General features: G+C 37.7%; 1 protein-coding gene across 2 annotated transcripts in view; it reads left to right on the top strand.

Moving 5' to 3' along the window:
- Nucleotides 1-4,469: 4,469 nt before the first annotated feature.
- Nucleotides 4,470-26,782, top strand: part of LOC101719951 (glutaminase kidney isoform, mitochondrial) — a 49,772-nt gene continuing 27,459 nt past the window's right edge. The window contains exons 1-5 of one of the 2 annotated variants that reach the window (XM_087202642.1): nt 4,470-5,026; nt 18,320-18,416; nt 18,750-18,871; nt 23,943-24,072; nt 25,250-25,329. In XM_087202642.1, coding sequence (XP_087058768.1) covers nt 4,641-5,026; nt 18,320-18,416; nt 18,750-18,871; nt 23,943-24,072; nt 25,250-25,329 — 815 coding nt within the window. In that variant the 5' untranslated portion in view covers nt 4,470-4,640. The remainder of the gene's footprint in view (nt 5,027-18,319; nt 18,417-18,749; nt 18,872-23,942; nt 24,073-25,249; nt 25,330-26,782) is intronic. The other variant, XM_087202641.1, reaches the window with a different exon arrangement.

Here is a 26,782-nt window from a genome sequence, read left to right as displayed (position 1 = left end):
GAAAGAAAAGAGAAAAAATTGAAAGGAGAAAAAAGAAAAGGAGAGAAATGAAATTAAAAGGGGGAAAAAAGGGGAGAAAAAGCCCCAAATCCCTCCAAAAACCCAATGTAAGAAAGATAAAAAATATTTAAAAATAAAAAAATTTTTAAAAGATTGAGTCAAAGAAAAAATTCTTGTGTTTTTGAATGAGTGGTTTCTTTCCAAGATCTGCAATCTTGGGAACCACCCAATCATGATTTTCTCCACCTAGCTCTAGGGCCTACGGGTTTCTGAGGTGCCCTCCCTGCACCAGAGGCCTCTGTGTCTGTTCACCCCAGACTGTGGTTACTGTCTAAGCCAGGGCATGTCCTTGCTCCTATGGGAAAATGGGAAACATGGTCAGCCGCCTGGTCTCTGCTGGATATAGGCCACAGCGGCAGGGACTCATGAGGACCCTGATGACTTCATGTTGACATTCCCAGGGTCCTTTCTCAGCCTAGGCATCATCTTTGGTTAGTCCTTCCCTCCGATACCCTGAGCCAAGGGGAAGCAAAATGTGAAGCCAGCTTGGAGTTAGTGGATGGCACCAGCGTGGGGTGGGGGTGGGGTCACCACTGACCTGCAGGGAACTGCCTGCCCGGCCAAGGGGAGGGTCTTGGTGGGTCCAGCATGAGACCCTGGGCTGACATCCTTGCTTTCCTCAGGGGAGGGTCACCACAGCTCTGGTGCAAGCCTGCCTGCTCACATTGTGGGAGGGATGCCTGGGCCATGTCCTTACTGGAGTTGGGAGAAGGGTAAAGTATTTTAAAAACGTTATCTTAAATAGGTGGCACCTTGGGCATTGAGTGTCTTTACCATCTGTCTTTGCCACAGTTCCTTAGTAGTTTATGAAACTTTAGAAATTATTGGTCTGTTTTCTAAAATTGAAGTAAATAATCTCACTTTGGACTGCTAGCTACTCTTTATATGGTTTTTGATGATGGGATGGTTTAAAACAATTCCCAGTTTGGCGTCTTAATAATGGTCACTGTATTAGTTACTTTTCTCTTCACTGAGATAAAATACCCAACACTCAAAGTTAAAACAGGAAAGATTTATTTAGCTCACAGTTGGTAGAGGTTTCGGCCCATAATTGCCTGGCTCCAAGGCAGGGTGGTTTGGCAGAGGGGCGTCACAAAGCAGAAGATAAGCAGCAGCAATATGCTACAAGTGACAATAGCAGCGTTATTTCTGCCCCTTTTATATTCTATCTAGACTACCAGGTTTACAGCAGGTGTCAAACTAATCAGGGGATTCATTTAGGAATCACACACCTTTAATCCCAGCGTCACACACTGTAGATCCAGCCACCTCTGAAAAAGTCTATGACCGAAGGAGGCTTTGGGGGAAAATCTAAACACAAGCCATAACAGTCAAAACTGTTGTCAATTGTATTGACAACAAAATTCTTTTATCCATGAGTAACATTGTTCTAAGTGCTCATGTGTCACTCATTTAATCCTCAAAACAGCCTTATGAAATAGGTACCAATATTACTCTATTTTCTAGATCACTGTTTTATATATATATTTTTTTCTTTCTTTTTTCTTTTGGAGATAGGTTCTCGATATATACTTCAGGCTGGCCCTCAACTCCCTATGTAGCCAAGGCTGGCCTCCAATGCATGGCTATCCTTCTGCCTCAGCCTTTCCAGTACTGGAGTTACAAGCGTGTGCCACCATGCCTGGCCACAAGTGATTTATATATACTTGCTTTAACATACATCTAAATTCAGCATTGGAAAAATAAGTCCTGTTTCGCAAGCTTTATCAGTAAGGCTCAAGTTAGCTAGTTATAAGCAGGAAATGATCAGAAGAAAGGGAAGTAGCAGCAGAAGCTTTTTTAGGGTTTCCTGAATCTTTTAGTCTCCAAATAGATGAATTTCAAATGAAAAAAGGCTTAGGCAATTCTTTTAAGCCATTGGTCAAAGGAGAATTACCTTTTGTTTACCTCTAAGTCAACAAATAATCTTCCAGTTTTTGTGAAGAGCAAGATCTGAAATGTATATAGAGGTCTTGAAACATTAGCTTTTTCTAATCTCCCAAAGAATGCAGAAGCTCAAGAACCATTCTTCAAGTTAGAAAAGAGACAAGATGTACAAATTCCAAGTTTTCTCTCAGTGGTTGACTGCCTCACCTAGCTGCGGGGCTAGGATAGCTGGCCCTAGCAGTGGCAGACAGGAAGTCTGAGAAGTAGCTCTGACCAACCCTGCCACGTGTTAATCTGGAAGCCTTGTCCCCTCTTGCTGGATTATTGTATATGTATAAGATGTTCCGATAGTGATCATTTCTTTCATATGATATGATTAAATGTAACATATTTGAATTCAGGTTCATAGTTCCAAAATTGTATCATTAAAACATCATTAAAGATAGAAGTTATATAAGATGAAAAAATGAGTCACATGAAAGCTTTGAGTCACATTTTTAATTCTAGTTAATACTTTCAATATGCTGTCTAGAACTTTTTCACTAACCTTCTCAACAAAAGGGATTGAATATCACTGGATTTAGTTCCTCTAAATGTTTTTTTGGTTTTGTTTTGTTTTTTTGGTACCGGGGATCGAACTTGAGACCTTGCGCTTTCGAGGCAGGCGCCGGAACCACTGAGCTAAATCCCCGACCCTCTAGATGTTAAGAGTAACATTTGTCCCTTCTCACCTGTTCATCTTTGAAAGTAGAAACTAGAATATAATCTCATATTACTATTTCCTTTGTATATCTGTTAAGTGTACTACAAGGCATTTAAACATCAGAAGAATTTTATAGGAAAATTAGAAATTAAGAAAACTGAGAGGAAAACTGTAACTAGATTATCAGTAGTTTGGATGTGGTTGACAAAGAGGAGGTCAAAATAATAATTAGCTGTATCTTAGAGACTGAATAACATCAAGGTTTGTAAGTCATTGATAAGTCAGACTGAAAAGGTTGTACAGTAGTATTTGTTATCTTCTCTCCAAAATTTAATGTTCCTTTTCCTGAATATATCATTACTTTGACTCAGTAGTTTTGTGCCACCCAAGTAATTTGTAATTATCTTAACTGCCTTTTAAAGAAAGGTGATTAAGTGCTTTACTCATGGTCACTTTTTCCATGTTCTTTCGGTTAAAGAACAACTTAAACATGGCAAGGCTGCCACATGCCAAAGGTCACATAACCTGTAGGTATAACCAGGTTCACTAGTTATGAATGTAGTGCAATATTTTGATTCATTAGGTTACTAAATCTAGTGATAAATTAACGACTCATTTGCCACATACCTTTCCAGTTCCATCAAAGTCACCTCATTAACCTTGTGGATGTATGCGTTTAAACCCAATTACTTCAGGAAATCATCTGAAAACACTTTCATCCTGGAGCGGAAAGCTTATGCAGGTTCGGAGAATAATTCAGAGTTTACACGATGCTTGGCTCTTTTCCCACAGGTGCAAAAGAATGAATGGCTAAAGTGATACCAGGTTGAAAGGATTTAGAGAACCAGTGCTCCGATGCTTCTACTTTAAAACAAGGAAGCAGCTCTTAAATCAGAAAAACATCTTAAGGTTTTACTTTTAAGCAAACTAGCATTAATGGAATCACCACTGTTCAAAATATTTCCGGAGCATTGGTGTGTATTTCAAAAATATTAGAGACAAGTAAAGGATAGACAACAGGAATCAGGGGGATACTGTAGATCTTTTGCAAATGAAAGAGATCTAGAGATGGAGGGGGACAGAGAAGGAAAAAGAATTAAGATTTGTTATGTGCATATACTAACTCCCTATGATGAATGTAATCACTATGACTGCAAACGTGTACTACTAAATTTTCTTTTTCAACAGAAGAAAGGTTTTTCTTTCTCGATTTCTTCTCTTTTCGTCCTTCTCAAACTCCAACCCACTAAATGGCTTAAGTCGCACTGCTGAAAGGATTTTGCTCATTTTTTCCAAAACATTTCACATCTGGGTAGCAGCCAACCATGGAAAGTTTCGAGCCCATTTAGGAGAGGAATGAAGCTGGCATCCGCGGGGCCCTGCTCGGAGCCTCGGGATCAGCTGCGAGCTCGGACCTCGGGCCCACCCCGGCCGCAGGCTCCTGTCCGCGCGTGCCCCACGCAACTCGAGGCCTTAGAGTCCCAAAGGGACGCTCCCTCATTCCAAATGGCGAGAATCCCTGAGCCCGAGTACCCGGCCCGCACATCCCGGCGGGAGCGAGGGAAGGGGGTGGTCGGACCCCACTCCTCAGCTTCGCACGTCAGAACTACCCCGCTCCCCGCCACCCGCCCAGAGCCTCAGCCGCGGAGAGAAATTTGACTGCCCCCTTAGCCAATCAGAAGCGAGGCTGAGGGCCTCAGCCAATCGCATCGGGCGGAGGGGGCGGGCCTCCGGCGTGTGCCCGCCCCCGCGGGGGTGAGCCCGGAATGTCTCCAGCCCTCCCCTGCGCTCGGCCTCAGTGCGGAGCCGTCCGCGGTCGGCGTGAGGAGCAGCAGCCGGTGTCGTAAACGGGACCGCCTCGCCTCGCCTCGCCTCGCCTCAGCTCGCCTCTCCGGGCCTCTCGCGCGCCGCCGGAGCCCACGTCGCGGAGTAGCAGCAGCCCACGCCCGAGCATCCTCGGGCCGGCGCGGAGCGGGCGCGCGGCCTCGGCATGATGCGGCTGCGGGGCGCGGCGCTGCTGCGCGACCTGCTTCTGCGGCCGCCCGTCGCCGTCGGCGCGGCCCTGCGGCGGGCGCAGCCCCTCGTCACGCTGTGCCGGCGCCCCCGGCTCGGGGCCCGGCCGGCTGCGTGCCCGGCGGCCTCGCGGCTGCACCCGTGGTGGGGCGGAGGCGGCGGGCGGCCGTCGGGGCCGCGCGCGGGAGCCCTGTCCAGCTCGCCCTCGGAGATCCTGCCGGAGCTGGGCAAGGGGGGCGCGCAGCCGCAGCCCGGGGCGTCGCCGCCCGCCGCCCCGCAGAGCCCCGGCCCCAAGGACGGCCCCGGGGAGAAGGACGCCCTGGGCCACGGCGAGGGCAAAGAGCTGATGGCCGCTGGCGACAAGTGAGTGTGCGCGGGGCCCCGGAGCGAGCGGCGGGCGGGAGCGGCCGAGCTTCCAGAGGAGAAAGAAAGGGATGCCGGGCGGCCTGCGTCGCCGGCGCCATGTGATTAGGCCCGGCCCGGCCCCGCCCGCGCCCACTTCCCCTCCCAGCCGCGGCGCGGGTCGCGCGCGGGGTGGGGCCCCGCCGGGAAAGGCCGCCTGCCCCTCCGTGGGTGATGCCGCCCGCCCTTTTCCAGCGGTGACATTCAGGAGTCCGGCGTGGAGCTCAGCCTGCAGCCTTCGCGAGTTTCCGCCCGCCTCCCTCCCTTGCCCTGCCGCCGTCCCCCTGGAAGCCAGATGTGGCGGGGTGCTCTTAGGCTCGGAGGCTGGCTCCCCCGGGCGACTGGAGAGCCGGCTGGGCCTCCGGAAATAGTTTCAGAAATGAGATTAAGAGCAGTAGGGGTCATATGGCCCAGAAGACGAGGCGCGCACGCGAGCACTTGAGCACCTGCGCTGCGCGCCGGGCCTGCTGATTCTTCGAGAGGTGGACAGATGTCTTAGAAAAGTCACACAGCTAAGATGACACGTGACAGCCCTGCAAAATCTGAGTTACGCAGGTTTTTTTACTTGTGATAGAATGTTGACTCATCTTGTGTGTGTGTAGCACAGTAATCAGTTGGCCTCAAAATCGATGTTTCTTAAGATGTAGTTTCCTGAATGTTTTTGTCGTGTGTAATGCACATGGACGCAAACCTTTTTTTTAACCCACTCCGGGTAAACATTGACTGGTCGGTTTTCTGTATGCTCTACTATTTTTCTGACTTTATATTGACACAGTGCAACGTGTTTTTGCCTCCTTTTTACTTCTATTACCAAGTCCAGACCTAGGGTACCTTTAAACGGAAAGCGTGAATTTTATAATTTCAGGCCTATTTGATGTTTCTTTTCTGTAATTGAAATCGAGACCTTCCTAAAACATTCCTAAAGTTGTTTTCCCAGACTGAAGAATGTCATTTAAAAAACAAAATCAGTTGGTAATGAGCAAAATTTGTGGTATTCTGCGATAATGGTTTATGGTGCAAAATAGCCTCATGACCATGGGCATCATTTATATATTGGGTTAGATAGCTCAAATCCTTTCAGTCTTTATAAAGGCCTAGACTTGGGTAAATTTGGACCTCTTTCTAATGTTTTAGAGACTAGAATTTGAGCTTAATTTCATCTGAGACTCATTTTTACTTAAAAATCGTCTGGCTTATCAAGCATGTAATGAGTTTAAATACATGTGCCCTGAGTTAACAGAAATGCAAATGCAGTTAGAACCATTTAAAAAATTATCCTTAAGTGCTATGAGAACTGCTTTCTATTAAAAATATGTGTAGTTCTGTGGCTTATGTGCCTCTCTCCTACCCCCTTTTGTCAGATAGAAAGCTGAATTTCTTTTGTGATTTACTTGTTTCCAAAAGATTCTGGTTTCATTGCCTTCTTAAGTCATCTCATGGCAGTAACTTTGAAACACTATTTTTGGCTAATGTCTCATCTTGTTCTCCCTCTTCCCCCCCCTTCCCCCAACCAAATAACAGGCTAGGGAGACAATTCCAGATCTCAGATGCCCTGAGTTCAAATGCCAGTAAGATAACTTTGTTTACCTTAGTTCAAGGGAGAAGTTTATGGTGTGTGTATGTGTGCCACCAAAATTTGAATTACAGATAGGTTTAGAAACAATTCAAATAGATAATAATCCTTAGAGCTTTCAGTTCACTTTGTAATTTGCTTCAGGAGTGGACCACAGCTGTCTTTAATGAACATACAAAGTGAATGAAGAGCACTGCTCTCAAGGTTGTGAATAAAACATTGAAATGTGGTTAGTTTCTATTTCTTAAATCGTCTGGTTTCTAAATGTAGGTTTCCTCCTTTGACTCCTTCCATTTTGCCTTGTGTGACAGACATTTCTCTTACTCAGGGAGATAAATTTCCATTGGCTCCTGTTATCCTTCCCAATGCACAGGTCAGTGCACTGCCAACACTGCACTCTGACAGACTTGAGAGAGTTTACTAAAAGAAGTAGCTGCGTGGAAATTAAATGAGATACCATTTTGTAAAAGGCTTAGAACAGTGTTTGGCATGCATTAAAAGCTACCTGTTTATCCCATAAGTGAGAATAAAATTTCTTCATTTATTGAAACCTGTCAAGGACATTGGTCTTTGAATTTCAGGGTTATACATGAGAACTTTTTAGTTCCCAGAAAAAATTTTCTCTTGAGAAATCATTGTACATCTGCCTTCCATGAAACTATGATTTGTACTGTTTACTTTTTTGCCTTGCTGGTAGATCACAGTGAATTTAATGCTTAACCACAGCAACTTCATTAATTAGTTCATATGCTGAAATATTTGTGGTTTTATTTCCTGTGCCTGGTGCTGACTTTATCTCATTGTAGAAGGAGTTGGAATATAAGTAAATTACTTAGCTTCTTCCCACGAGCTCTGAATCATTGTTGCCCTAGACTGTACCATCTCCTTTGTGCACCTGCAGTCTGATTTACATTAGGACTGCTGTATGTGACTAACATCTTAGAGAAAAGCCTAGTGGTCTTTGCTCGTTTTTTCCCTCTAGTGGTCTAATTGAATCTTACTACCATTCATCCCATCACTTAAAAAAAAAAAACCGAACCTTCCTTGGCTGTCTCCATGTTTTTCTCTCTCTTTTCCCGGGGCCTCTCAGAGGGTGTACACTGTGTACACTCTGACTGTACAACCTCACTGAACACCCTGACGCCACAGTCTTTCCTGCTTACCCTTTCCCACTCTCAAGGGCACTGCCCTTCCCTCAGCTTCCCTCACCTTTGGGTGAGCAAAACAAATCTGAGCTGTGCTGCAGTAGATCCCCACAAATTTGATGACTTCATATTTAAAATTTGTGCTCCCCATATCTAATGTATTTTTCTGATTCAGTCTATTTTGTATACTGTTACAGATTATGGTTTAGAATTTTAATTTAAAATATCATTCTCTTTGCAGAAAAGCAACACAGACTGGTACCAACAATGCTAGCACCATTTCTCAAACTGTTACGCATTCAGGAGCCTTGAGTAACCTGAGTGGAAATGCTTGTCTAGGAAAACATTTTTGTCAGACCTTTATCTCTGCTGTCAAGCATGCCAAGCTTAATTCTCCAAAGGCCACAAGCTTATGTCCTGTCTTAGTGAAGGATCCTTGGGAAAGGTCAGAGGGAGAAGGGTGCAGAAGCATTGTTAGATTACCTTTTGTTCTCACGTTTTAGTTTTTAATTAGAAAGGAAAAGAGAGTATATAATCGGAAGTGAGCTGAAAAATGTCAGACTATGTATAATCCTTACAAAATAAGTAATTCATATAAGGTACAGTACTGAAAGGATTCTGTTAAAACAAGACTAGTTTTTCCCTGTTGGATTGGCAGGTGTTAGATCAGGTGATACAAAAGAGAAGAGGAGTAGGACCTCTTGCATAGCCGGTATAAATTAATTCATCTACTTGGAAGGGCAGTTTAGTAGTATCTGTTAAAAACTGCCTTCCTAGCCTGGCATGGTGGTGCATGTCTAATCCCAGCTACTCTGGAGGCCGAGTGTGACAGGAGCTTTGAAACTTGCAGGCCAGCTTGCGTAACTAAGAGGAACCCTGTCTCAAAAAAAAAAAAAAAAGGTAGAGTGGCCCTGGGTTGATTCCCAGTACCACAAAACAGAGAAAGTTGCCTAACCATTATGCATTAATTATATATTTGCATGTCAAAGTCAGGAAGCATAATTTAGGATACATTTAAATTTAAAAATAAAAGTGCAAGCAAACTAACTTCAGCTAGCTTCAGATAGTGTGGCTTTATATTTTGGTAGTTTATATTAAATGGAAAGTGAAGGGCAAAGAAAATCATTGCATTGTATGTTGTGAAAAATTTCCATACTTAGGCATTTCAGCAGAAATGATAATGAAGTATTGATAATGAAGTTGAGACACTATATTTTGGCAGATATAGATATAAAATATATTTTGGAGTTGAAAGACACAACCTGTTTAGAAATAGGTAGCAAATGCTTTTATAATCATTCTATATTGCATTTGTCTTAAACATTAATCAAACCAATCAAAATTTTAATCAATTTTGATTAAAATCAAGATTGAAAGTACATCTAATTTTTTGAGCTTCTTAACCCCTCAGTTGTCTTATTTGTGTTCCCCTCAGTATTAAAACTTTCCCAAGTCATGGTTATCAGGGAGTTGGCTTTTTGTAATGCTGAGAATCTAACCTAGGGCCTCACACATGTTAAAATGTGTGTTCTACTACTTAATCTTTAGCCCATTAGTTTTTGTTTTATGGTAAATGACAATACCAGTAACTATAATTAAATTTTTTGCAGCCTAATACTTACATTGAACCATGTGCATTTATTAGCCATTGATATATATGCACATGGTCTGGAATTAACAGAATGCTACTAATTTTTTTAAATATTTAGATGAAGTTCACTGAAGAGCAAAATTTAGATCCCACAATTTAGTCTTGAGTTTTACTTTCTTGTTTCCAGACTTATTGTTTGAGGCGAAATCTCCCTTCCTCAAAATTAGCTGGGGAAATGACCACCACATAGGATTTAACCGTTTTTTTTCTTTTGATACTGGGGATCGAACTCGGGACCTTGTGCTTACAAAGCAGGCAGCGGAACCACTGAGCTAAATCCCTGGCCTGGATTTAACCTTTTTTATGAAGCAATAATATGTAGGCAAAAAAGAGGGGGGAATACTCTTTTAGTTTGATAAAGGTAAATGTCACCTTGAAGAGAAAATTTCAGGAGATTTTATTTATTTTGAAAAATTATTTGAAAGAAATCAGAAAAAAACTGTACTGTATTATATTTGAAGTGAAGAAAAATGATTGCAAAAACTGAAAGTCAAATTGTAGGATTTGCATTCTTTGAGGAACTCAGTCATATTAAATCGTATTACTCCAAGTGCTGATTTATAGTTACCTGTACCTTTTCACCATTTAAGTCATTTGCCTTTAAGAGAAATGCTTAAGAAAGTTGAGGGGACAGATATATTTATAAAAATGGTTACTAGTTCATTGGTATCTCTCAGTGAGGCACATAGTTTTCAGGTAGAGACACTACCCTTCAGTTTCACCTTGGAATCAGATTTGCTAAATTTAAATTGATCTGGTTGTGGCTTACTGCTGTGCGTGGCAATTTTCTGACCTCCAACAAGGTGGAAGTAAAATGTCGACGTGTGCCTTGGCTTCCTTTGGGAAGTACCCTCTGCTAAGTATGAGGTGTTCGTTGCTTACTAATTTCTGCAGAAATATTTATAGGGAAAGAGCTACTCTCAAAACAGCTGTTGGCTTTACATAATGGACAAAAAGCCTATAGCTTTCAGGATTTGGAAATACATTTGTCTACTGATTCTAGTGCAGGCTTCTAAAGAAGATTTTAAACTTGTCATCTTGATATTTTGAGTGACAGGTACTTTGATTTTTGGTAGGTGTTATTAAATGAGTACAAGCTTTCTGAAGACCAATTTTTTAAGTTGCATGAAGTTATAAATTACTCATACTTTTTAAGAAATCTAGGTTAGCAAAATAAGTTAAAGTATAGAAAGATCTATTCCCTAATATTTTTGTTACATTGTACCACATACTAGAGAAAAATGGGAAAAATGTGTGTTCAACTTCAGTAGGATGGTTAAGTAAATTATGGTGCATTCATATGAGAATCTCTTATTTAGCTTCTTCAAAGGTATACATTTTAGAGATAGAAGTAAATGGAATGTTAGGCCAAAGGTTAGAATACCAAATTTCCTGTGACGTATGCTGTCAAGTGATCTTAAGCTTTTCAAAAAAGTTTAGAGATAACAGAAGGAAGTATCCCAAAATGCCATTAGCAGTAGTGGTTTGTAGGAGCGTGGGTATTGTTTTTCCTGCCTCCTTCAAGTTGTATTTAAGATTTCTCGTAAGTGGGAAACTTCTAAAAACAGTGGAAAATATTGTGTAACTCCTTATCAAAGGAACCTCATTTGTTAAATTTTCAGCTTGTATTTGCTGCTTAGTCTGCTACCATATCCTTTTCTGGTTGCATAAAAATAATAAGCATTATTACATTGAAAAAACTGTGTAAGAAGATTATGAATCTTTTATAAATCCTGTTATCACTATTATCCTCAAAGATGAAACTTCTAAAATTCTAAGCTATTTTTGGTAGAAGTTCCCTTAGGAGATGTTGCATCTTTTTCTGCCATATAAAAATATTACCGTGAGAGTTTAACATCTCTTGTTCAGCGTGTGTTTATTGAGGAGGCGTTTCGTTACTGTGCCTTGCTGTAATGCAGTGGTGCCCTAAGCAGGTTCTGGCAAACTTTCTGTGAAAGGCCAAATTATATGCTCAGCTTTTTGTACTCTTTGGTCTCTTTTACAACTATTGAAATCAGCTGTGGTACAGAGTAGCCATCAACCAACAGGTAAAGAATGAGTGTGGCTGTCTTCCAGTGGAACTTCATTTACACAAAGAGGTTGTGAGGGGTTCTGCTTTGAATGAGTTCCTTGTATGGATTTTTGTGTCTTGTATTGGTTGCTTTATCTTGTTGCTGCCTTTCATGTGTCTGCTGTAGCAGCCCTCCCTTGGTTTTACCTCATTCTCCTGTACCTGACTCTTAGCGTTTTAGAAAAAAAAAAAGTGGTAAAATTTACATAACAAAGTTTTACCATTGTAACCATTTTGCTGTTTGGGATTCAACCAGAGACTGCCCATGCTAGGCAAATGCTCTACCACTGAGCCCCGTTGAAACCATTTTTAAGTGTATAGTTCATTCAGTAACATTAAGTGATTCCCTCAGTTTTTGAGTTAAGAATACAAATAACCACGTATCTGTGAAATAGAAGTATGTAAGCCCTTAGTAAAGTTTATGATCTGACTTTATTGTAGGAATTTTGGAGCACATTATTTTTAGCAATTCAAAAAAACCAAAAATTAGAGTTGAAAGTGGCTTTAAAGAACTTCTAAATACACCTCACTTTACATATTTTATAAACTGTACAAAGATATTAGGTTACCTAACTAGTAGGACTTATTTTTTTTCGTTTTCATCTGTTAACAGTTTAATAAAATACTGCATTGAGTTAATGACTTTTAGGTTCAGGATTGAAAGAGAATTTAATTAAAAACCCACCTCCCCAGGTGCTGTTTTTCCCTTTTGTAATGGTTCCAACAGGTTTCCTCACAAGAGTTTACCTGTAAAAGGCAGCCCATTTGATTTTCAGAGCTGTATCATTTTTTCCTTATGTGTAGCTGTAATCTACCCTTTATTAACTGTGGTCATCTATAGCGGTATCAGAGTGATTGCAGTGACAGAATTCACATAATCCCTGTATCTTTCCAATGAGGAGGGTTTATTAAAGGATACTTGGCTGAAGAACTTTGTGGTGTTTTGTTGTTGTTTGTTTTGGTTTTTGTTTTTGAAACAGGGTCTCACTGTGTAGCTCAGGCTGGCCTTGGTCTCACTCAGTGAGACTGGAAGCTATCCTCCTTGCCTCAGCCTCCCAAGTACTGGGATTACAGGTGTGCGCTGCCATGCCTGGCCAAAGAACTTTGGTGTTGGGAAGCCTGGGCAGAGCCGAACATGTGGACTTGGTCTGTCCTGGCCCTGGTCCTCTTCCCTGGAACAGGTAGACGGCTCCTGGGTTACACCTGTGAAGTCACCACATCTGGATAAAATGGCAGCAGCTGACAGGGATATCCAGACATTCCCTCACGGGAAGCTGGCTTTTACACTTGCTGCGGGGGCCTGATTAGGAATAAATTTCTGCAGAATAGTCTCACCCCAACAGCAGCCTGTATTTTAACACATCTCACTCTTGCTTTGTACACGATGGGAGTTTAACAAGGCATAACAACAGTTTGGTCATCTAACATAAGTAATTCTCCTATTTGCGTTTTGGATAGAAATTCTTCGAATAAGTAAGAAACCTCATTTTTCATTTTTTTTAACGAACTACAAATGTTTCTCCTAAAACGAAGTGCTTCCAGCTAGACATTGATGTGGCAGCCTGGGGCCCAGAGCAAAGGACTGAGCTCTGATGCTGCTTAGGGTCCAGCTACTTGAATGAGTTGTGCGTTGCTGTACAGTTGCTGTGAGACGCAGGCATTATCTGTAAACTGAGGACAATTAACCTAAGTTAATTGACTTCATAAGCCAACAGAAAGTGAAAGTCCTTTTTTCTTAGTAAAGCTTTAAATAATTTCTTAAATTCCAAGAGTAATTAGCCCAGAGTAAAATGACTTAAATAGAATTTGTCACTTTGTCACACTTACATTTATTCTGATATAGTATTAATGATTTTACATAGTCAGCCACCAAGAGTGCAGCTTTCAGCCTGACTGGTTTAATGACTAATTTGTTGGGTGGTGATGGATTTGTTATTAATCAAGTCACTCTAAATAATAAACTGATTTTAAAACTATCTCAAATGCTTTTCAAGGACTGTAATTTTTATTGTTTAAAAAAATTTTAATGTTACTAATATTTTTGAGACAGAGTCTCACTGTATAGCACGAACTGACCTTGAACTCACCTTGCAGTCCATTCCAGGCTCTCTTCAAACTTAAGATCTTTTCTGCCACAGTCTCCTCAGTGCCGGGATTATAGGCCCAGGCCTGGCCAGGATTATAATTTTAAAATGAAAACATGTAGAAAAAGCCCGCACATTCTTTCGTATTGTTAGTAGACCAATATTTTTAAAATTCCACTTGGAAAAAAATAACAGATTTTGGTTATCTGATAGGCTTACTATATAATATAAATGATAAACTATGTGTTTTAAGAGTTACACAGGCTAAGAAAAACACTACCCTTGAAGGTTTATAGCATAGTTGGTTTTGACTTTTTTCCTCTGTTCATTTTGTAGTTTTTAGGAAAGATGTTTCATTTTCTTCCTTTCATTGATATTTTTTATCTATGAGATTTTTGAACTGATAAGATGAATTAGCAGTATTGCTCCTAATTACAAATGAGAAACTTTCTAGATTGTCCCTTCCCGTCAAACCAAAATTAAATGCTTCGTCTGCACTTTCTGATCCTTTTTTAAAACATTTCTACCACAGTACCTGTCACATTACTGTAGTCGTCTCTCCTTTTAGACAATAATCTTGCTTTATTCATCTTTACATCCCCAATCTTTGGCACATAATAAGCTATATAATAAAAGTAAAAAATTTCTTAAAAGTTAGCAACTAAGTGTGGTAAAAAGAATATTGAGAATCTGGCTGGGCAAAGTCCTGTGATACAATTGGAACGATAGTTAATACATTAAAGGTTTAGAGAAAGGAAAGTTTTAAACAAGACTTGACAGGTTAGAGAAAAAAACCAGTGAGAAAGCATTTGACTTATTTACAGGTCAATAGGTCTAGTCACTTATATTGAGAAATTCGAAGTGGTAAGTTAGGGGTAGACAGATAGTGCAGAGCTAAACTATAGAGAACTGAATACCAGCCTGAAGAGTCTGAATTTTCCTTTGTAACTGGGAAACTGATGGGTGGGTAGGTAAGTAAAAACAGCACCTCTTCATGTTGCAGAAGTTGGCCTTGAATTTAAACACCTTATGTATGCACAGTGTGGTGCAATCTTTTCATTTATTGGTTGGTCTATAGAACAGTTTTTTAGCCCTGAAAATTAGGTATAGAATTGCTTATAGGTAAACAGCGGTGCCTTCATTAGCACCTCTGTGATTCACTGTTGTTTGTGGATACCCAGGGAGTGCCTGCCTTCATCCCTGTGGTGGGTTCCCCTTGCCGGAAAACCCACTCTGTTGCATTTCCAGCACCTGCCCATCTTTCAGTTTTAGTTCAGATTACACCTGAACAGGACCACAGGGAAGTAATTTTTCAGTGACCAGATCTCACAGGTCTTTTCTTGTCATCTCTCTACATATGTGTCTCTGATTTTCCCTTTTAGACCGTAAATTAGACTGTAAAGTGCCTGACATGCTGTACATATCAGAGTTAAAGGGACTTTTCATTTTTGTAAAATTTTAAGAAAGCTTCTGTGTAAGGCTAAAGTAGGTGAAAATGTGGTTAAAGGAACAATATGGTAAAAGGATCTTAAAGATGAATTATAAAAAATAAGAATAAAGGGGAAGAGGTAAGAAGGTGTGAAATGTGGATTTTTCTTTGGGTTTCCTTTGGTGAATACCCACTTTATGTTATGATACACAGTCTGGAAGGCTCACTTGAACGTGTCAGTGATTATTGATAGTACAGTTTGAGAGACTGCTATATTTTTTGACACTAAAATTTAAATATGTCTCAGATTTCCTAGTCTATAAGTAATTGAAACCTATAGCTTGTAGCTTTTGAATTTTAGTAGCAAAATATTTACATCATTGTGAAGACGTAAAGATGTTAAACTAGGAGAAAGATGAGGGGCTAAAGCAAGAAAGATCTTTAGAGTAATTTCTACCTTTTTGAAAGTTTGGGGAGAATATTTGTATTCTGTTTACCAGACTGTTGAAACTAACAGATTCTCAGATCAGTTTTACCTTTTTTTTTTTTTTTTTTGGTACTGGGGCGCGAACTCGGGACCTTGTGCTTTTGAGGCAGGTGCCGGAACCACTGAGCTAAATCCCCGCCCAATAAGTTTTTTTTTTTTTGGTACTGGGGATCGAACCTCGGGTCCTCGCGCTTGCGCAGCAGGCGGCAAAACCACTGAGCTAAATCCCTGGCCCCAGTCTTAGCTTTTAAATGATGAGATAGGTAGTATTTTTTTTTTTATTACATTTGACAGTTTGTGAGCATATTTTTAAAGCACAGCTTAAATTCTTCTATGGATAAAAATTAGTTTCTTGTCCTAAAGCAAGTAAATATTTACTCTCTTTGCTAGCTATGGCAATGGCCCAGTCATTTTAATTTTTTTGCACTATGTACCATAGGCTAAAGAAGTGTATATTTTATGTTATTTACATGGCTTTTAGGCAAAGCAAATACCATTTACTGGTGTGATAAATATGTAGAAAGCTTACTCTGCAGTTTTTTAACATGATAAACTACTCCCATCTGAAGTTTATCTGGCAAATCATTTTCTGTAAATAATTGGTGTGTTATTACCCACTGATTTTTTTAACACGAGGTTCAACTTCTCTTTAAAAATTAAATCATCTGTATTATTGAACTCTGCTTAATGGTATTGGATTAGAGTAAGACCTGGAAAACTTGTTTGTGCCTTGTGAAAGTAATCCATACATAGTAAGTTAAAGAGCCAGTATACCGCAGTGGTAGTTGGGACTCGGGATTTAAAGTTGCCTCTGCCACGGTGCAACCTTGGGAAGTTTTCTAACCTCTCTGAGCTTCTGTTTGCCCATCTGTGAAATGGGGATAGAATGACTCATGTTAAGTTTAATATACCAGGAAGTGTAGCATGTCTTATGTAATAAATAGTGGGCCTGCCATAAATTCATTGGAGGATCTCAGAGACAAATTAGAAAGGAAATAAAGCGGAAGGGGTAAAAAGGTGTGAAACACAGATTCATATATTTTAAGGTTGATTTAATAAAGCTAAAAGTTGGTGTAATGGATTTGAAAATTAATATAAATATCAATGCCAAATTAATGTTTCTTTTAGGAGAAATTTTATATGTTTATGTGTGAACATACATGCTTTATGAACCATCCCTATATCCCATTGTCTTTTAAGATAGAAATGCACGGCCCACTAATAGTAGTTTGAGAAGTAATTATGTTAGGATATATTTAAATACATGTAGTTTTATTAAAATATGGAACTATTATACAATCTTTTCAGTAATCCAGGAAATGTTCAGGTATCTAGAAAAGCTCTTTTCAACGGTACAAAAACATAATATTAAACAGACTTATGCTTTGTGACTTTTAAAAGCAATATACATAATTTTCCTGTGAAACTTTGTTACACTTGTGAGTATCCCAGAATTAACTATGCTAATTTGTAAATTTAAGAAAACAGAAGGTATTTCCTCCTCTGATTCTTACTTTCTTAAAATACAGGTCCATTCCTTTTCTGAATATTTCATACATCCCTACATGCATACATGCATGCAAATATGCATGTATGTATTTCCCCTAGACATTTTAATAAATCACAATAGATGGGGAGGAGATTGGTCTACCGTAGATTGATTATCCTTATACTATCACTGTAAGATTTTTGATAGTCACTGATGTTCAGAATAAGGAAATATGTTTTTCATTTTTGAGTCAAGAAAAGTTATTACTTAGGTTCATTAAATTTATTTTTACTTTAAAGCTTTTCAGTAGATAAGAAAAATGGGTTTCCCGTTTAAAAGTTTGGTTAATCTTAGCATTTTACTGTTACACTAGTTTTAATTAAAATTTTAGTGTGATGTAGGCATGTAATCCCAGCACTCAAGAGGCTGAGGCAGGAGGATCGCCATAAGTTCAAGGTTAGCCTGGGCTACATAATGAGTTCAAGGCTAGCCTGACTGCATGATGAGACCTTGTCCCCCTGCCCCCAGGCCAAAAAGGATTTTAATGGTAAAATTTTTGTTCTAATAGTTTTATATGATTTATGGAATTGAATCTATGTGAAATCCTTCCTGCTTTATAAATAATAGCTGCCACTACCATCGGTTTGAGTGCCTACACTGCCAGGGAGTGTCCTAAATGTATTGAATGTATTTAGTCAACTGATACGTCAGTTGATGTAGACACTCCATTTTCTTCCATGAGGAAACTGAATCACAGAAGTTAACTTACCTTAAGTTACATAGCTAGCATCACAGACAGGATTCCACAACTTGTGCACTTGATCTTAACTGCTGTCCAGTAGTTAATTGCTATCACTCCCAGATTTTATACTAGATATGATGTTTGAATAATATATAGACATCACATTGAGGAAATACAAATGTAATATCCCAAAGTTGACTCTAACTTGGACATTTACTGAAGTTTGTAATTAGTTGAATTTACTGAAGTTTGTAATTAGGTGATTTTACTGTATGGGAACGTATACTGTATCTCTTTAACAGATGCTTAGGCATTAACATACTAGAGTTTGTAGTCAAGATTTCAAAACCTGGGATTGGAAAATAATCTGTGTATTAATGAAGCATTTTTTACTTGTTTTTCAAGTGGTTTCTAGCAGTACTGATTGGTGTTTAGAAAATCAGTGATGATTGTGACTATAGTCATGATGAATAGATCTGGCTCAGCTGTGTTCTGGTTCATAGATGGTTTAATAATGGGTTTACTTAACATCATTAGAATGTACCTATAAGGATTAATTTTGTATTTTTTCCTCCCCTTCTAGTAAAATAAAACAGGGTCTGTTACCTAGCTTGGAAGATTTGCTGTTCTATACAATTGCAGAAGGACAAGAAAAAATACCTGTTCATAAATTTATTACAGTAAGTTTCTGTATTTTTCAAACTTTTTATAAAAAGTTAGTTATGCTAAATAGCATTGTTGAAATACAGTCTTAAAAATCATCTGACATGTAGATTCTGACACTGTTCCTCTTACTATGTTTTCAAATTTTTATCGTGCTCATTTCAAGGTAAACAGTGAAAGAAAAAGAACAATGTGAAACTTATCCAGAAAGTGGGTAATAGTGACACAAATACCACATGTTCAAGTCTTGGGTAGAAGTTTTTATATGCAGGAATGAAAACTTGTAGTTAGAATAAGCATATACATTATTTGCACTATATATTTACAAACTCTTATTTTTTTAAAAACAGGCACTCAAATCTACAGGATTGCGAACGTCTGATCCCAGGTTGAAAGAGTGTATGGATATGTTAAGATTAACTCTTCAAACAACGTCAGATGGTGTCATGCTAGACAAAGATCTTTTTAAAAAGTAAAAATTTCTGCCAAACCTTTAATGGTGATTTGCTCTGCTATACGGTGATTTCCTTTTAAAACAAAATTGTATCTTTGAAGGCCAGTGCTTCCTATATAAATGAAAAAATGGATTTAAAAGCATCATTTGAACAACAATGATGATATACTTGAATGATGATACATACTGAGTTGAGCATTCTTTAAATCTGTTGTAAGGAAATTTAGCAATGGATGTTTTAAGTTTCTCTTACCTGGAGATGGCATTCAGTTTGAATAGAGAATTTTTGAATTTTTGAAATTTTGAATTTGTTCTGTCCTTGCTTTTATTGATCTCCAATTCATCTGCATGTCTTTCAGCCCTTTTCAGATGACATCATAAAATGAGAGGGGTTCAGACAGTCCTGTATCCCTTAGATTTGCGTTTGTACATTGTCTGCCTCTCTCCATTCTTCAGACATATTAATGCATAGGCTTTGGGCTATTTTCTTTTTTGTGGGGGTACTGGGGATCGAACTCAGGACCTTGTGCTTGCGAGGCAGGCGGTGGCATCACTGAGCTAGATCCCAGGCCTATGGGCTATTTTTGTTTCTCTTTAAGCACTTAAGAACTAAAGAGAACTTTGGAGATTAAAAAGTCTTCATTTGTTTGAACAGGGAGTATTTTGACTTTCTTATATTTGCTTATCTGTGTATCATTTCTCTTCATTACTGTATTCCCATTAGCTTGACTGTTTAAAAGTATGGATGACATATTTGTAATGAGTCTTACAGAGTCAATAAGTTTTTTGTTTTTTATGGTACTGGGAAGTGAATCCAGGGTCCTCGTACTGAACTGTAACCCCAGCCCTCTTTTAATTTTGAGACAGTCTTGCTAATTTGTCCAGGCTGAACTCAAATTTGTGGTCCTCCTGCCTCAGCCTCCCAGAGTGCTGGAATTAACATGCCTAGCTCAAATAGTAAACTACTAATAGTTAAATGGAAACTAGAATAAGGCTATAAACACCACCAGACGAGATTGGCTTTTTCTAAACAGTAGGCTCTGGTTGAGGTAGATAAAGAGAATTTCTGCATCTGCTTGGAAAGTTTGTTCATATGTGTGTGATTTACCTTTACAGCATATTCTTTTGGAGGTTGCTTTGTTCTGGATACCTCCTGGGAGTGCCTTGGGAGTATTAGGGATAAGTATTTAACGGAGGTTCTCTGAAATGTCCTGGCATGCTCTGAGGCACTGCTGGCTTTTTAAAATTTTTGTCTTTTCACCAGGAAGTTCTTGGTTCTGTTAACTCGGCTGACCTTAATGTTCAGACATTAGGTCCACTTTGCAATTGGTATTAAAAATTTTGAGTCTACAGAAACTTTCTTTGTGGAGTGCAGGAGCTTATTTCCAGACTTACTTGTGCCTTTTTAACCACTGTTACTTAGTTTTTATTGTGCATGAGCTGTCTGCACAGTCTCAGCTCATGGTGCTCCTGGAAGTCACTGGCTCCCAGAGCACAGTAGTGAGGTGGTAGGTAGGTCTGCGGGTAACAGGTGTGGGGAGCTGCATTGGCGTTCTAGGCGGAAGAGCATTTTACACTTGGCTTACAGTTCAAAATGCTTTTTGTGCCGTATAAACGTGCTGTTATGTTTAAATGTGAAATTTGAAGCATTTTATTCTGATTTTTTTTTGGTTCCCAGGGATCGAACTCAGGACCTTGCGCTTTCGAGGCAGGCAGCTGAACCACTGAGCTAACTCCCTGGCCCTTTTACTCTGATTTTTAAGCCAGGGAATCACAGTTGTAAAATTTTCTATCTGTAAATAATGAGATAATTACCATAATTTTAAACACTAATCCAATTTTTAAAAATCTGTGATTGTAATCTAGGCAGTTTCCCAACTTGACAAATGCTTAGTCGTCACATGAGCAGACTATAGACAGTAAGATTTTCCTTTTCATCCCTAGAATGAGGGAACTCAAAATCTTTTGACTGTTAAAGTCACCTGAAAGAGGATTACTGCAGAGAAATTCATTCTTTCTGTTTTTAAATGTAAGAAATTGTCCAGTTAGTATTGCCAGGAAATTCTCATCTCCATGCAGCTGGGGAGGATATGATAAAACCTGGAATTCATTTTCCCTGAGAAATAATTCATGAAGTGGATAGGTTTGATTGAAATCAGTGTTGGTATTTTACATAAAATGCATTGCTAATGTATTTGGCCTTTGTAAGTAACCTGACAAACAGCTATTATGTATGATTTTTTTCCCCCACAATGGGAAAATGAGTTCTAACATACTTTTTGGAGAATGATCTATTTGAAAGTTGGAGACTGCCTCTACCCATCTGTGTAGTCAGTTGTTTTTAGTGCTAATAATTCTTAAAACTAATAGAAATACTTATGTTAAAAATTAATCCTTTATTCATGCATTTTTAAGTCTTAGGTATTAGAAATATTTTTATGTGTGATCATAGTTTCTTGTTCTTTTTTGGTGTTGGAGAAAGTTGAATGGTCTTTTACATTTGTATATTTGGTTTTCTTAAAATATTCTTACCTATTATGTTATTTTACTAATGAAAATTATGTATATGAAATATTTTGTTGAACATTACAGTTGTTAGACATAAACATTTAAGTAAAGAAGGAAAGAAATGATTATTACCAGTTTACAGATAAGAAAAACTGAACAAAGCACAGAAAAAGATATTACTCGCCAAAAGGTGTAAGCACTTCCTCAGAGTTCATTTTATGTAACTTCTAGTTTTTTCAGTTAGACTAATAATTATGTTAATGCTCAAGAAGAACTTTAGTATTTGGAAAGCCCATCAGTATGGAGTTAAACAATCTTTTGAGTGATAAAAGTGACTTCGTCCATCATGGTAATTAGTAGTGAAAGGTATTGCCATGGCTTTGCCAGGTGCTCCTGCTAGAGAAAAAACAAGCAAAAACTCCAGAGGTTTTCTGAATGTAAAATTACAAGTCTTGATTGGTTTAAAATAATAGGTTAAGGGCTGGGGATTTAGCTCAGTGGTTCTGGCGCCTGCCTCGAAATCACAAGGTCCCGAGTTCGATCCCTGGTACCAAAAAAATAATAATAATAGGTTAATAATTTAAATTTGTGTAGTACATCTCATTTTCTTAGTTATAACTTCTGGAAAATGAAGTATATTTGAACTGATGTAGAGATAAGTAGTAATTTATGCTGGGCAATTACTCTGTTCCTCTGAGAAAGGTGTTTTTTGGTATATATGTAACTTGCAGTTTTAGTATTTTCAAGTTAAATTTTAGAAGCTATTTGAAGCATTTTATTTATTTATTTATGGTACTTGCGAGGCAGGCGGCAGAACCACTGAGATAAATCCCCGCCCCTTAAATATTAAATATTAAAGCAATGGTAATATATTTTAGAGTAAGATTGAAATGATCAGAAAACCGTCAAAGTTTATTGAAGTAAATTTTATTGACCATAATTTCTTAGGTTTGTGATGTCAACTAGTACTACTTCTATAATAATAGTGAAATTTCAACTATAATTATGTTGTAATAGTGGATCCTTATTACTGATAACAATAACTATATTAGGATTTTATTTTAAACTTATGTTAATTTTATGTTGACCAAATGAATATACATTCTGAATTTTTATTACTTTAAAAAATTTAATATTTTAAATGTATTATTTAATTTTAATTTGATGTTTATCTAGAACAACTTGAATTAAAATATTGAGGTTTACATTTTAAAAAACTTTACCACCAACTTACAAAGAAATATTGAAAGTGTTACTTCATTTTTCCATTTGAGTAGTGCATTATTTAACTTCTTAGAATCTCATTTCTTATCTATGAAGTGGGGAAATTCTTCCCAAAATTTTGATATTTTAAGGATCAAACAAGATAAGTAGCACTTGTTAAGTTATAATTTTTTTATGCCACCACGCCTGGCACGACTTTAGTATTTCAACTGTCAATGTTTGAACTTTTTAATTTATTAGGGTTTACCTTTAAGATTTATTATAGTGGGTATTGTGGCTTGATGTCCATGAGTCTCTGTCAGTTAAATAAATATTCCATTGCTGAGTTGTTTTTTTTTTTTTGGTACCAGGGATTGAACTCGGGTCCTTGCGCTTGTGAGGCAGGCGCTGGAACCACTGAGCTAAATCCCCGGCCCTCCATTGCTGAGTTTTTGAGAGTCAGAAGATTTCTGTCATAAAGTATAAAGTTGCCGGTAATCTACTACAAAACTCTTCTTTAAGATTACATTAACACACTGATTTCCTATTCTGACTTTAGAACAAAGCAGAAAATTGGTTCATATCACTAAATCTTATGCCCTCCCATCTACATCGTTTACCATGTCTTTAAAATAGCTTTAACTGTAATATTTTTACTGTATAATACATGTATCAAGATGAATAATCTAATTTAGTATTTTTAGTGATTTAAGATACTGTAGTATAAAGTTATTCTACTGTGTATGAATTTTTTTTAAATTAATACATTATTTTTGCAAGTATTTCAACAAATATTTCATGTAAGAAAATTCATTCATTATTTGGACTAAACTATATTGGTGTGATCCTCAGTTTTTAAACTTAGAAATACAAAATTTTAATATCCAATTCAGGAAAAATATGTCAAAATGCAACATGTTCAATTGTTTTTAAAAATACCAGCACTAGTTATATGGGAGCTAAGAGGTATATCTCTGAAGTTACTTAACTTGGGAAATACACAGTTGTCATCTAGGATATTTTAAAGTTGATTTTTGTCATCCTGAGTGTTTATCAGTTTTGGTAGAACAAGGAACTTGTTTTGATGGTCTGAATACTTAGACCTGGTGGAATGCTCTATCATTTTAATCTCTGATACAGTTTTTGAGTATATCTAATTAATTTCTAACCTGTTCAGCTTACAAGCAACTGCAGGAAAGACTGCTGGAAGGAAAAAAAATAATGTAGAAAGAGTATAACTTATAATTTAGTTGTATAAAATGATGAGTTTGTTTTTTATTTAAATATGGGGTAATATTCTCCGACCTAGTGCTGTTACTACCAGGTACCAAGAGTTGAAAGGTACCCAGTCTATTAATTCTTCTCTCACATTGCACAGATGTGTTCAGAGCAACATTGTTTTGCTGACACAAGCCTTTAGAAGAAAGTTTGTCATTCCTGACTTTATGGCCTTTACCTCACACATCGATGAGTTGTTTGAAAGTGCAAAAAAGCAGTCTGGAGGAAAGGTAACATTTCTGATGTGCATATTTTCCTAACCCAATCACTTAATCACTTACCAGTCCAATTACTTAAATTCAAGATGACTAAAAATTGCATATTTTTTCATTAATTTTTATAAGATAAAATAGCAGGAAATATAAAAATGTCAATTTTATCAAATTTATTCAATACAAGAATCAACTGGTGGAAACAACCCCGGCTGGGGCAATGCTCAGATAAATAAATGTGTTGCCCGAGTGACACTTCGCGTGAACTGTTAAGTGGTTAATGAATTCAGCTCCATTTGAGGTACACTGAGTAAAATCGTGTGGTTTTAATTTGGCTAACTAAAAAGTGTAAATGAATTATCTGGATTTAGTGGTTTTTAAAATGTTTTAAATATTTAACTTTGATATTCTGACTAAAAAACCTAAATTTAAGAGTTTTTTAAATTTTCAAATTACTGAGATGGCTTTTAACCTTTTATTTTAAAAAAAGGCCTTAGTGGAAATTTCTGCATATCTGATATCCTTGAACATAAAATAAACTGTTTATAGTTTTTTTAAACCCTCTAGGGGATAGCGGTGTAGTTGGTAACAGAGTTACTTGCCTATGATGAACAAGGCCTGGGGGTGGACCCTCAGGATACTTCCCCAAATCCTCTAAATAATGGCAGGGCTGTTCTATTTAATTTTCATAGTGAACCCTTATTTAATCTCCACTTGGAAAGCCCTGGCTTTCTTTTGTTTTAGCTTTGGGTAGCTTTATGGTGATAAAACCTCTTGATCATTTTAGTGTATTATACACATTAGTTATTTTCAGATATTTGATTCCTAATTTTTTTAGATGGTGAAACTGCCAGCACCCATGGCCTTGATTAAGGAAGTTCTATACTTTTTTCTTTAGGAAAAATCAAGTCCACATTCCTCTCTTAGATTCTACGCTTTTTAAAGAAGAAAACAAATACATTGGGAAACAAATAATAGTGGGTAGAAGAAGTCACTTAATCTCACCCTAATCTTGAAGTCTTTTGTGCCATTAGTTCCACAGGTCTTGTTATAAAGGGTAGACTGCAAGGTTCTTGAGTGTTGTAAGATAACTAGTCATTGATAGAAGCTAAGCTGAAGTAAAGACTTTTTTGGTAGAAAATAATGTTACTTGTCTATATTGTGACTATTAATTTCTTTCCAATATCTTGGATAGGTTGCAGATTATATCCCTCAACTGGCCAAGTTCAGTCCTGATTTATGGGGTGTGTCTGTTTGTACAGTAGATGGACAGAGGTGAGTTTATTTCAAATCCTTGTCAGTCAACTTTAGGCCTTATATTTTGCATAATAGTGAGTGTGAAATAAAGAAAACTATCTTCTATAATAGAAATTACTCCTAACATAATGTAATTTCAAGAAGGTTAAATAAGTTTAGATTTTAACTTAATTTAAAAACTTGAAACTAATTTTATGGGGTGTTTTTTTTTAGGTACTTCATGTTCCTTATTTTCATTTATAGTCTTGTTATTTGTATTTTATTATTCAAGTATGAGTGGTTACATATTTAAGAAAAGCAGTCTTGTCAAAACATGACATTATTCTCTATAATGGACTGATCACTAATAAAATTAGTCCCTGTTTCTCAGTTTATCATTGGTCACTGCCCTGTCATCTTTATTCCTCAAGTTCCAGATGAGCATAAGAGTCAAGATCATCCAGTATAACATATCCATCCATCAGTCATTTGCAGAGTGAAAAGTCAGTGGCAGAACATACAGAATTCTACAAAGTCCACGAAAGCCCTGTTTACAAAATGAGGATATCGTAGGCACACCTGACATATAGGGAACTGCAGAATTATAAGAGGGATAGTGATATAATGGGGACAATCTAAAGACTGATTTAATTTCATAATCAAATTCATAGAGGCTTTTGGAAAAATGGTAATGTTCTAGAGTATTTTCTCAAGAACAATCCTTTTTATTGTACTAAAAGTCAGACATAAAGAGTTATGTTGTAATGTTGTAAGTGGGTTTTGTCAGAAAAATTATGCGATAAGAGGCAAATTCATATTTTTTCTATTTTTATATTTTTTTCATTAAAATGATTCTTTTAAACTTACATAAAAAGATGTACAATTTAAGTTTTAAAAAGTTAAACAAGTTGGGCCAGGGATTTAGCTTAGTGGTTTTGCTGCCTGCTGCCCAAGTGCAAGGACCCGTGTTCAATCCCTGGTAACAAAAAAAAATAAAATGACTTTATTAATCAAAAAATCTGCATACCACACATAAATTTGTGAACTTCAGATGTAAAATGTAATAGACCCTGGCACATTGACAGAGTTGAATACAGCTTTTAAGTATATGTAAAGGTTGATGAATTTATATCAGGGATGTAATTTTACACTGTTTTGTTAAGACTTCAACTCATGTAACCTTATTTTAGGGTTTTATTTTTCAAGACTGTTCCAATTGAAGCCTTTTCCCCCTACTTAAACTTTGATCTCTTCAGTGCTTTTTACTTTTCAATAATTACCTTCAAGTACTTAAAGTAAAAAGCACATCAGCCCATTTATTTTGAAGATAAGGAATCTGAGGCCCATGGTTAATGTGATAATGGGAAAAGAAAAACAAGAACATAGGTCCTGTAACTTACTAGTCCTCTTCTTTCCATCATTACATCATTGTCTTACTCTCATTTGGACTCATAAAACATGACACTCACTGTGTATTGCATTAAATGTTGAG

The sequence above is a fragment of the Heterocephalus glaber genome, unplaced genomic scaffold (genome assembly GCF_053883595.1).
Source record: "Heterocephalus glaber isolate CG9 unplaced genomic scaffold, H.glaber_assembly_v1.0 deba00001777, whole genome shotgun sequence".
Lineage (NCBI taxonomy): Eukaryota > Metazoa > Chordata > Mammalia > Rodentia > Bathyergidae > Heterocephalus > Heterocephalus glaber.
This window is presented reverse-complemented; position numbering and strand designations above follow the sequence as displayed.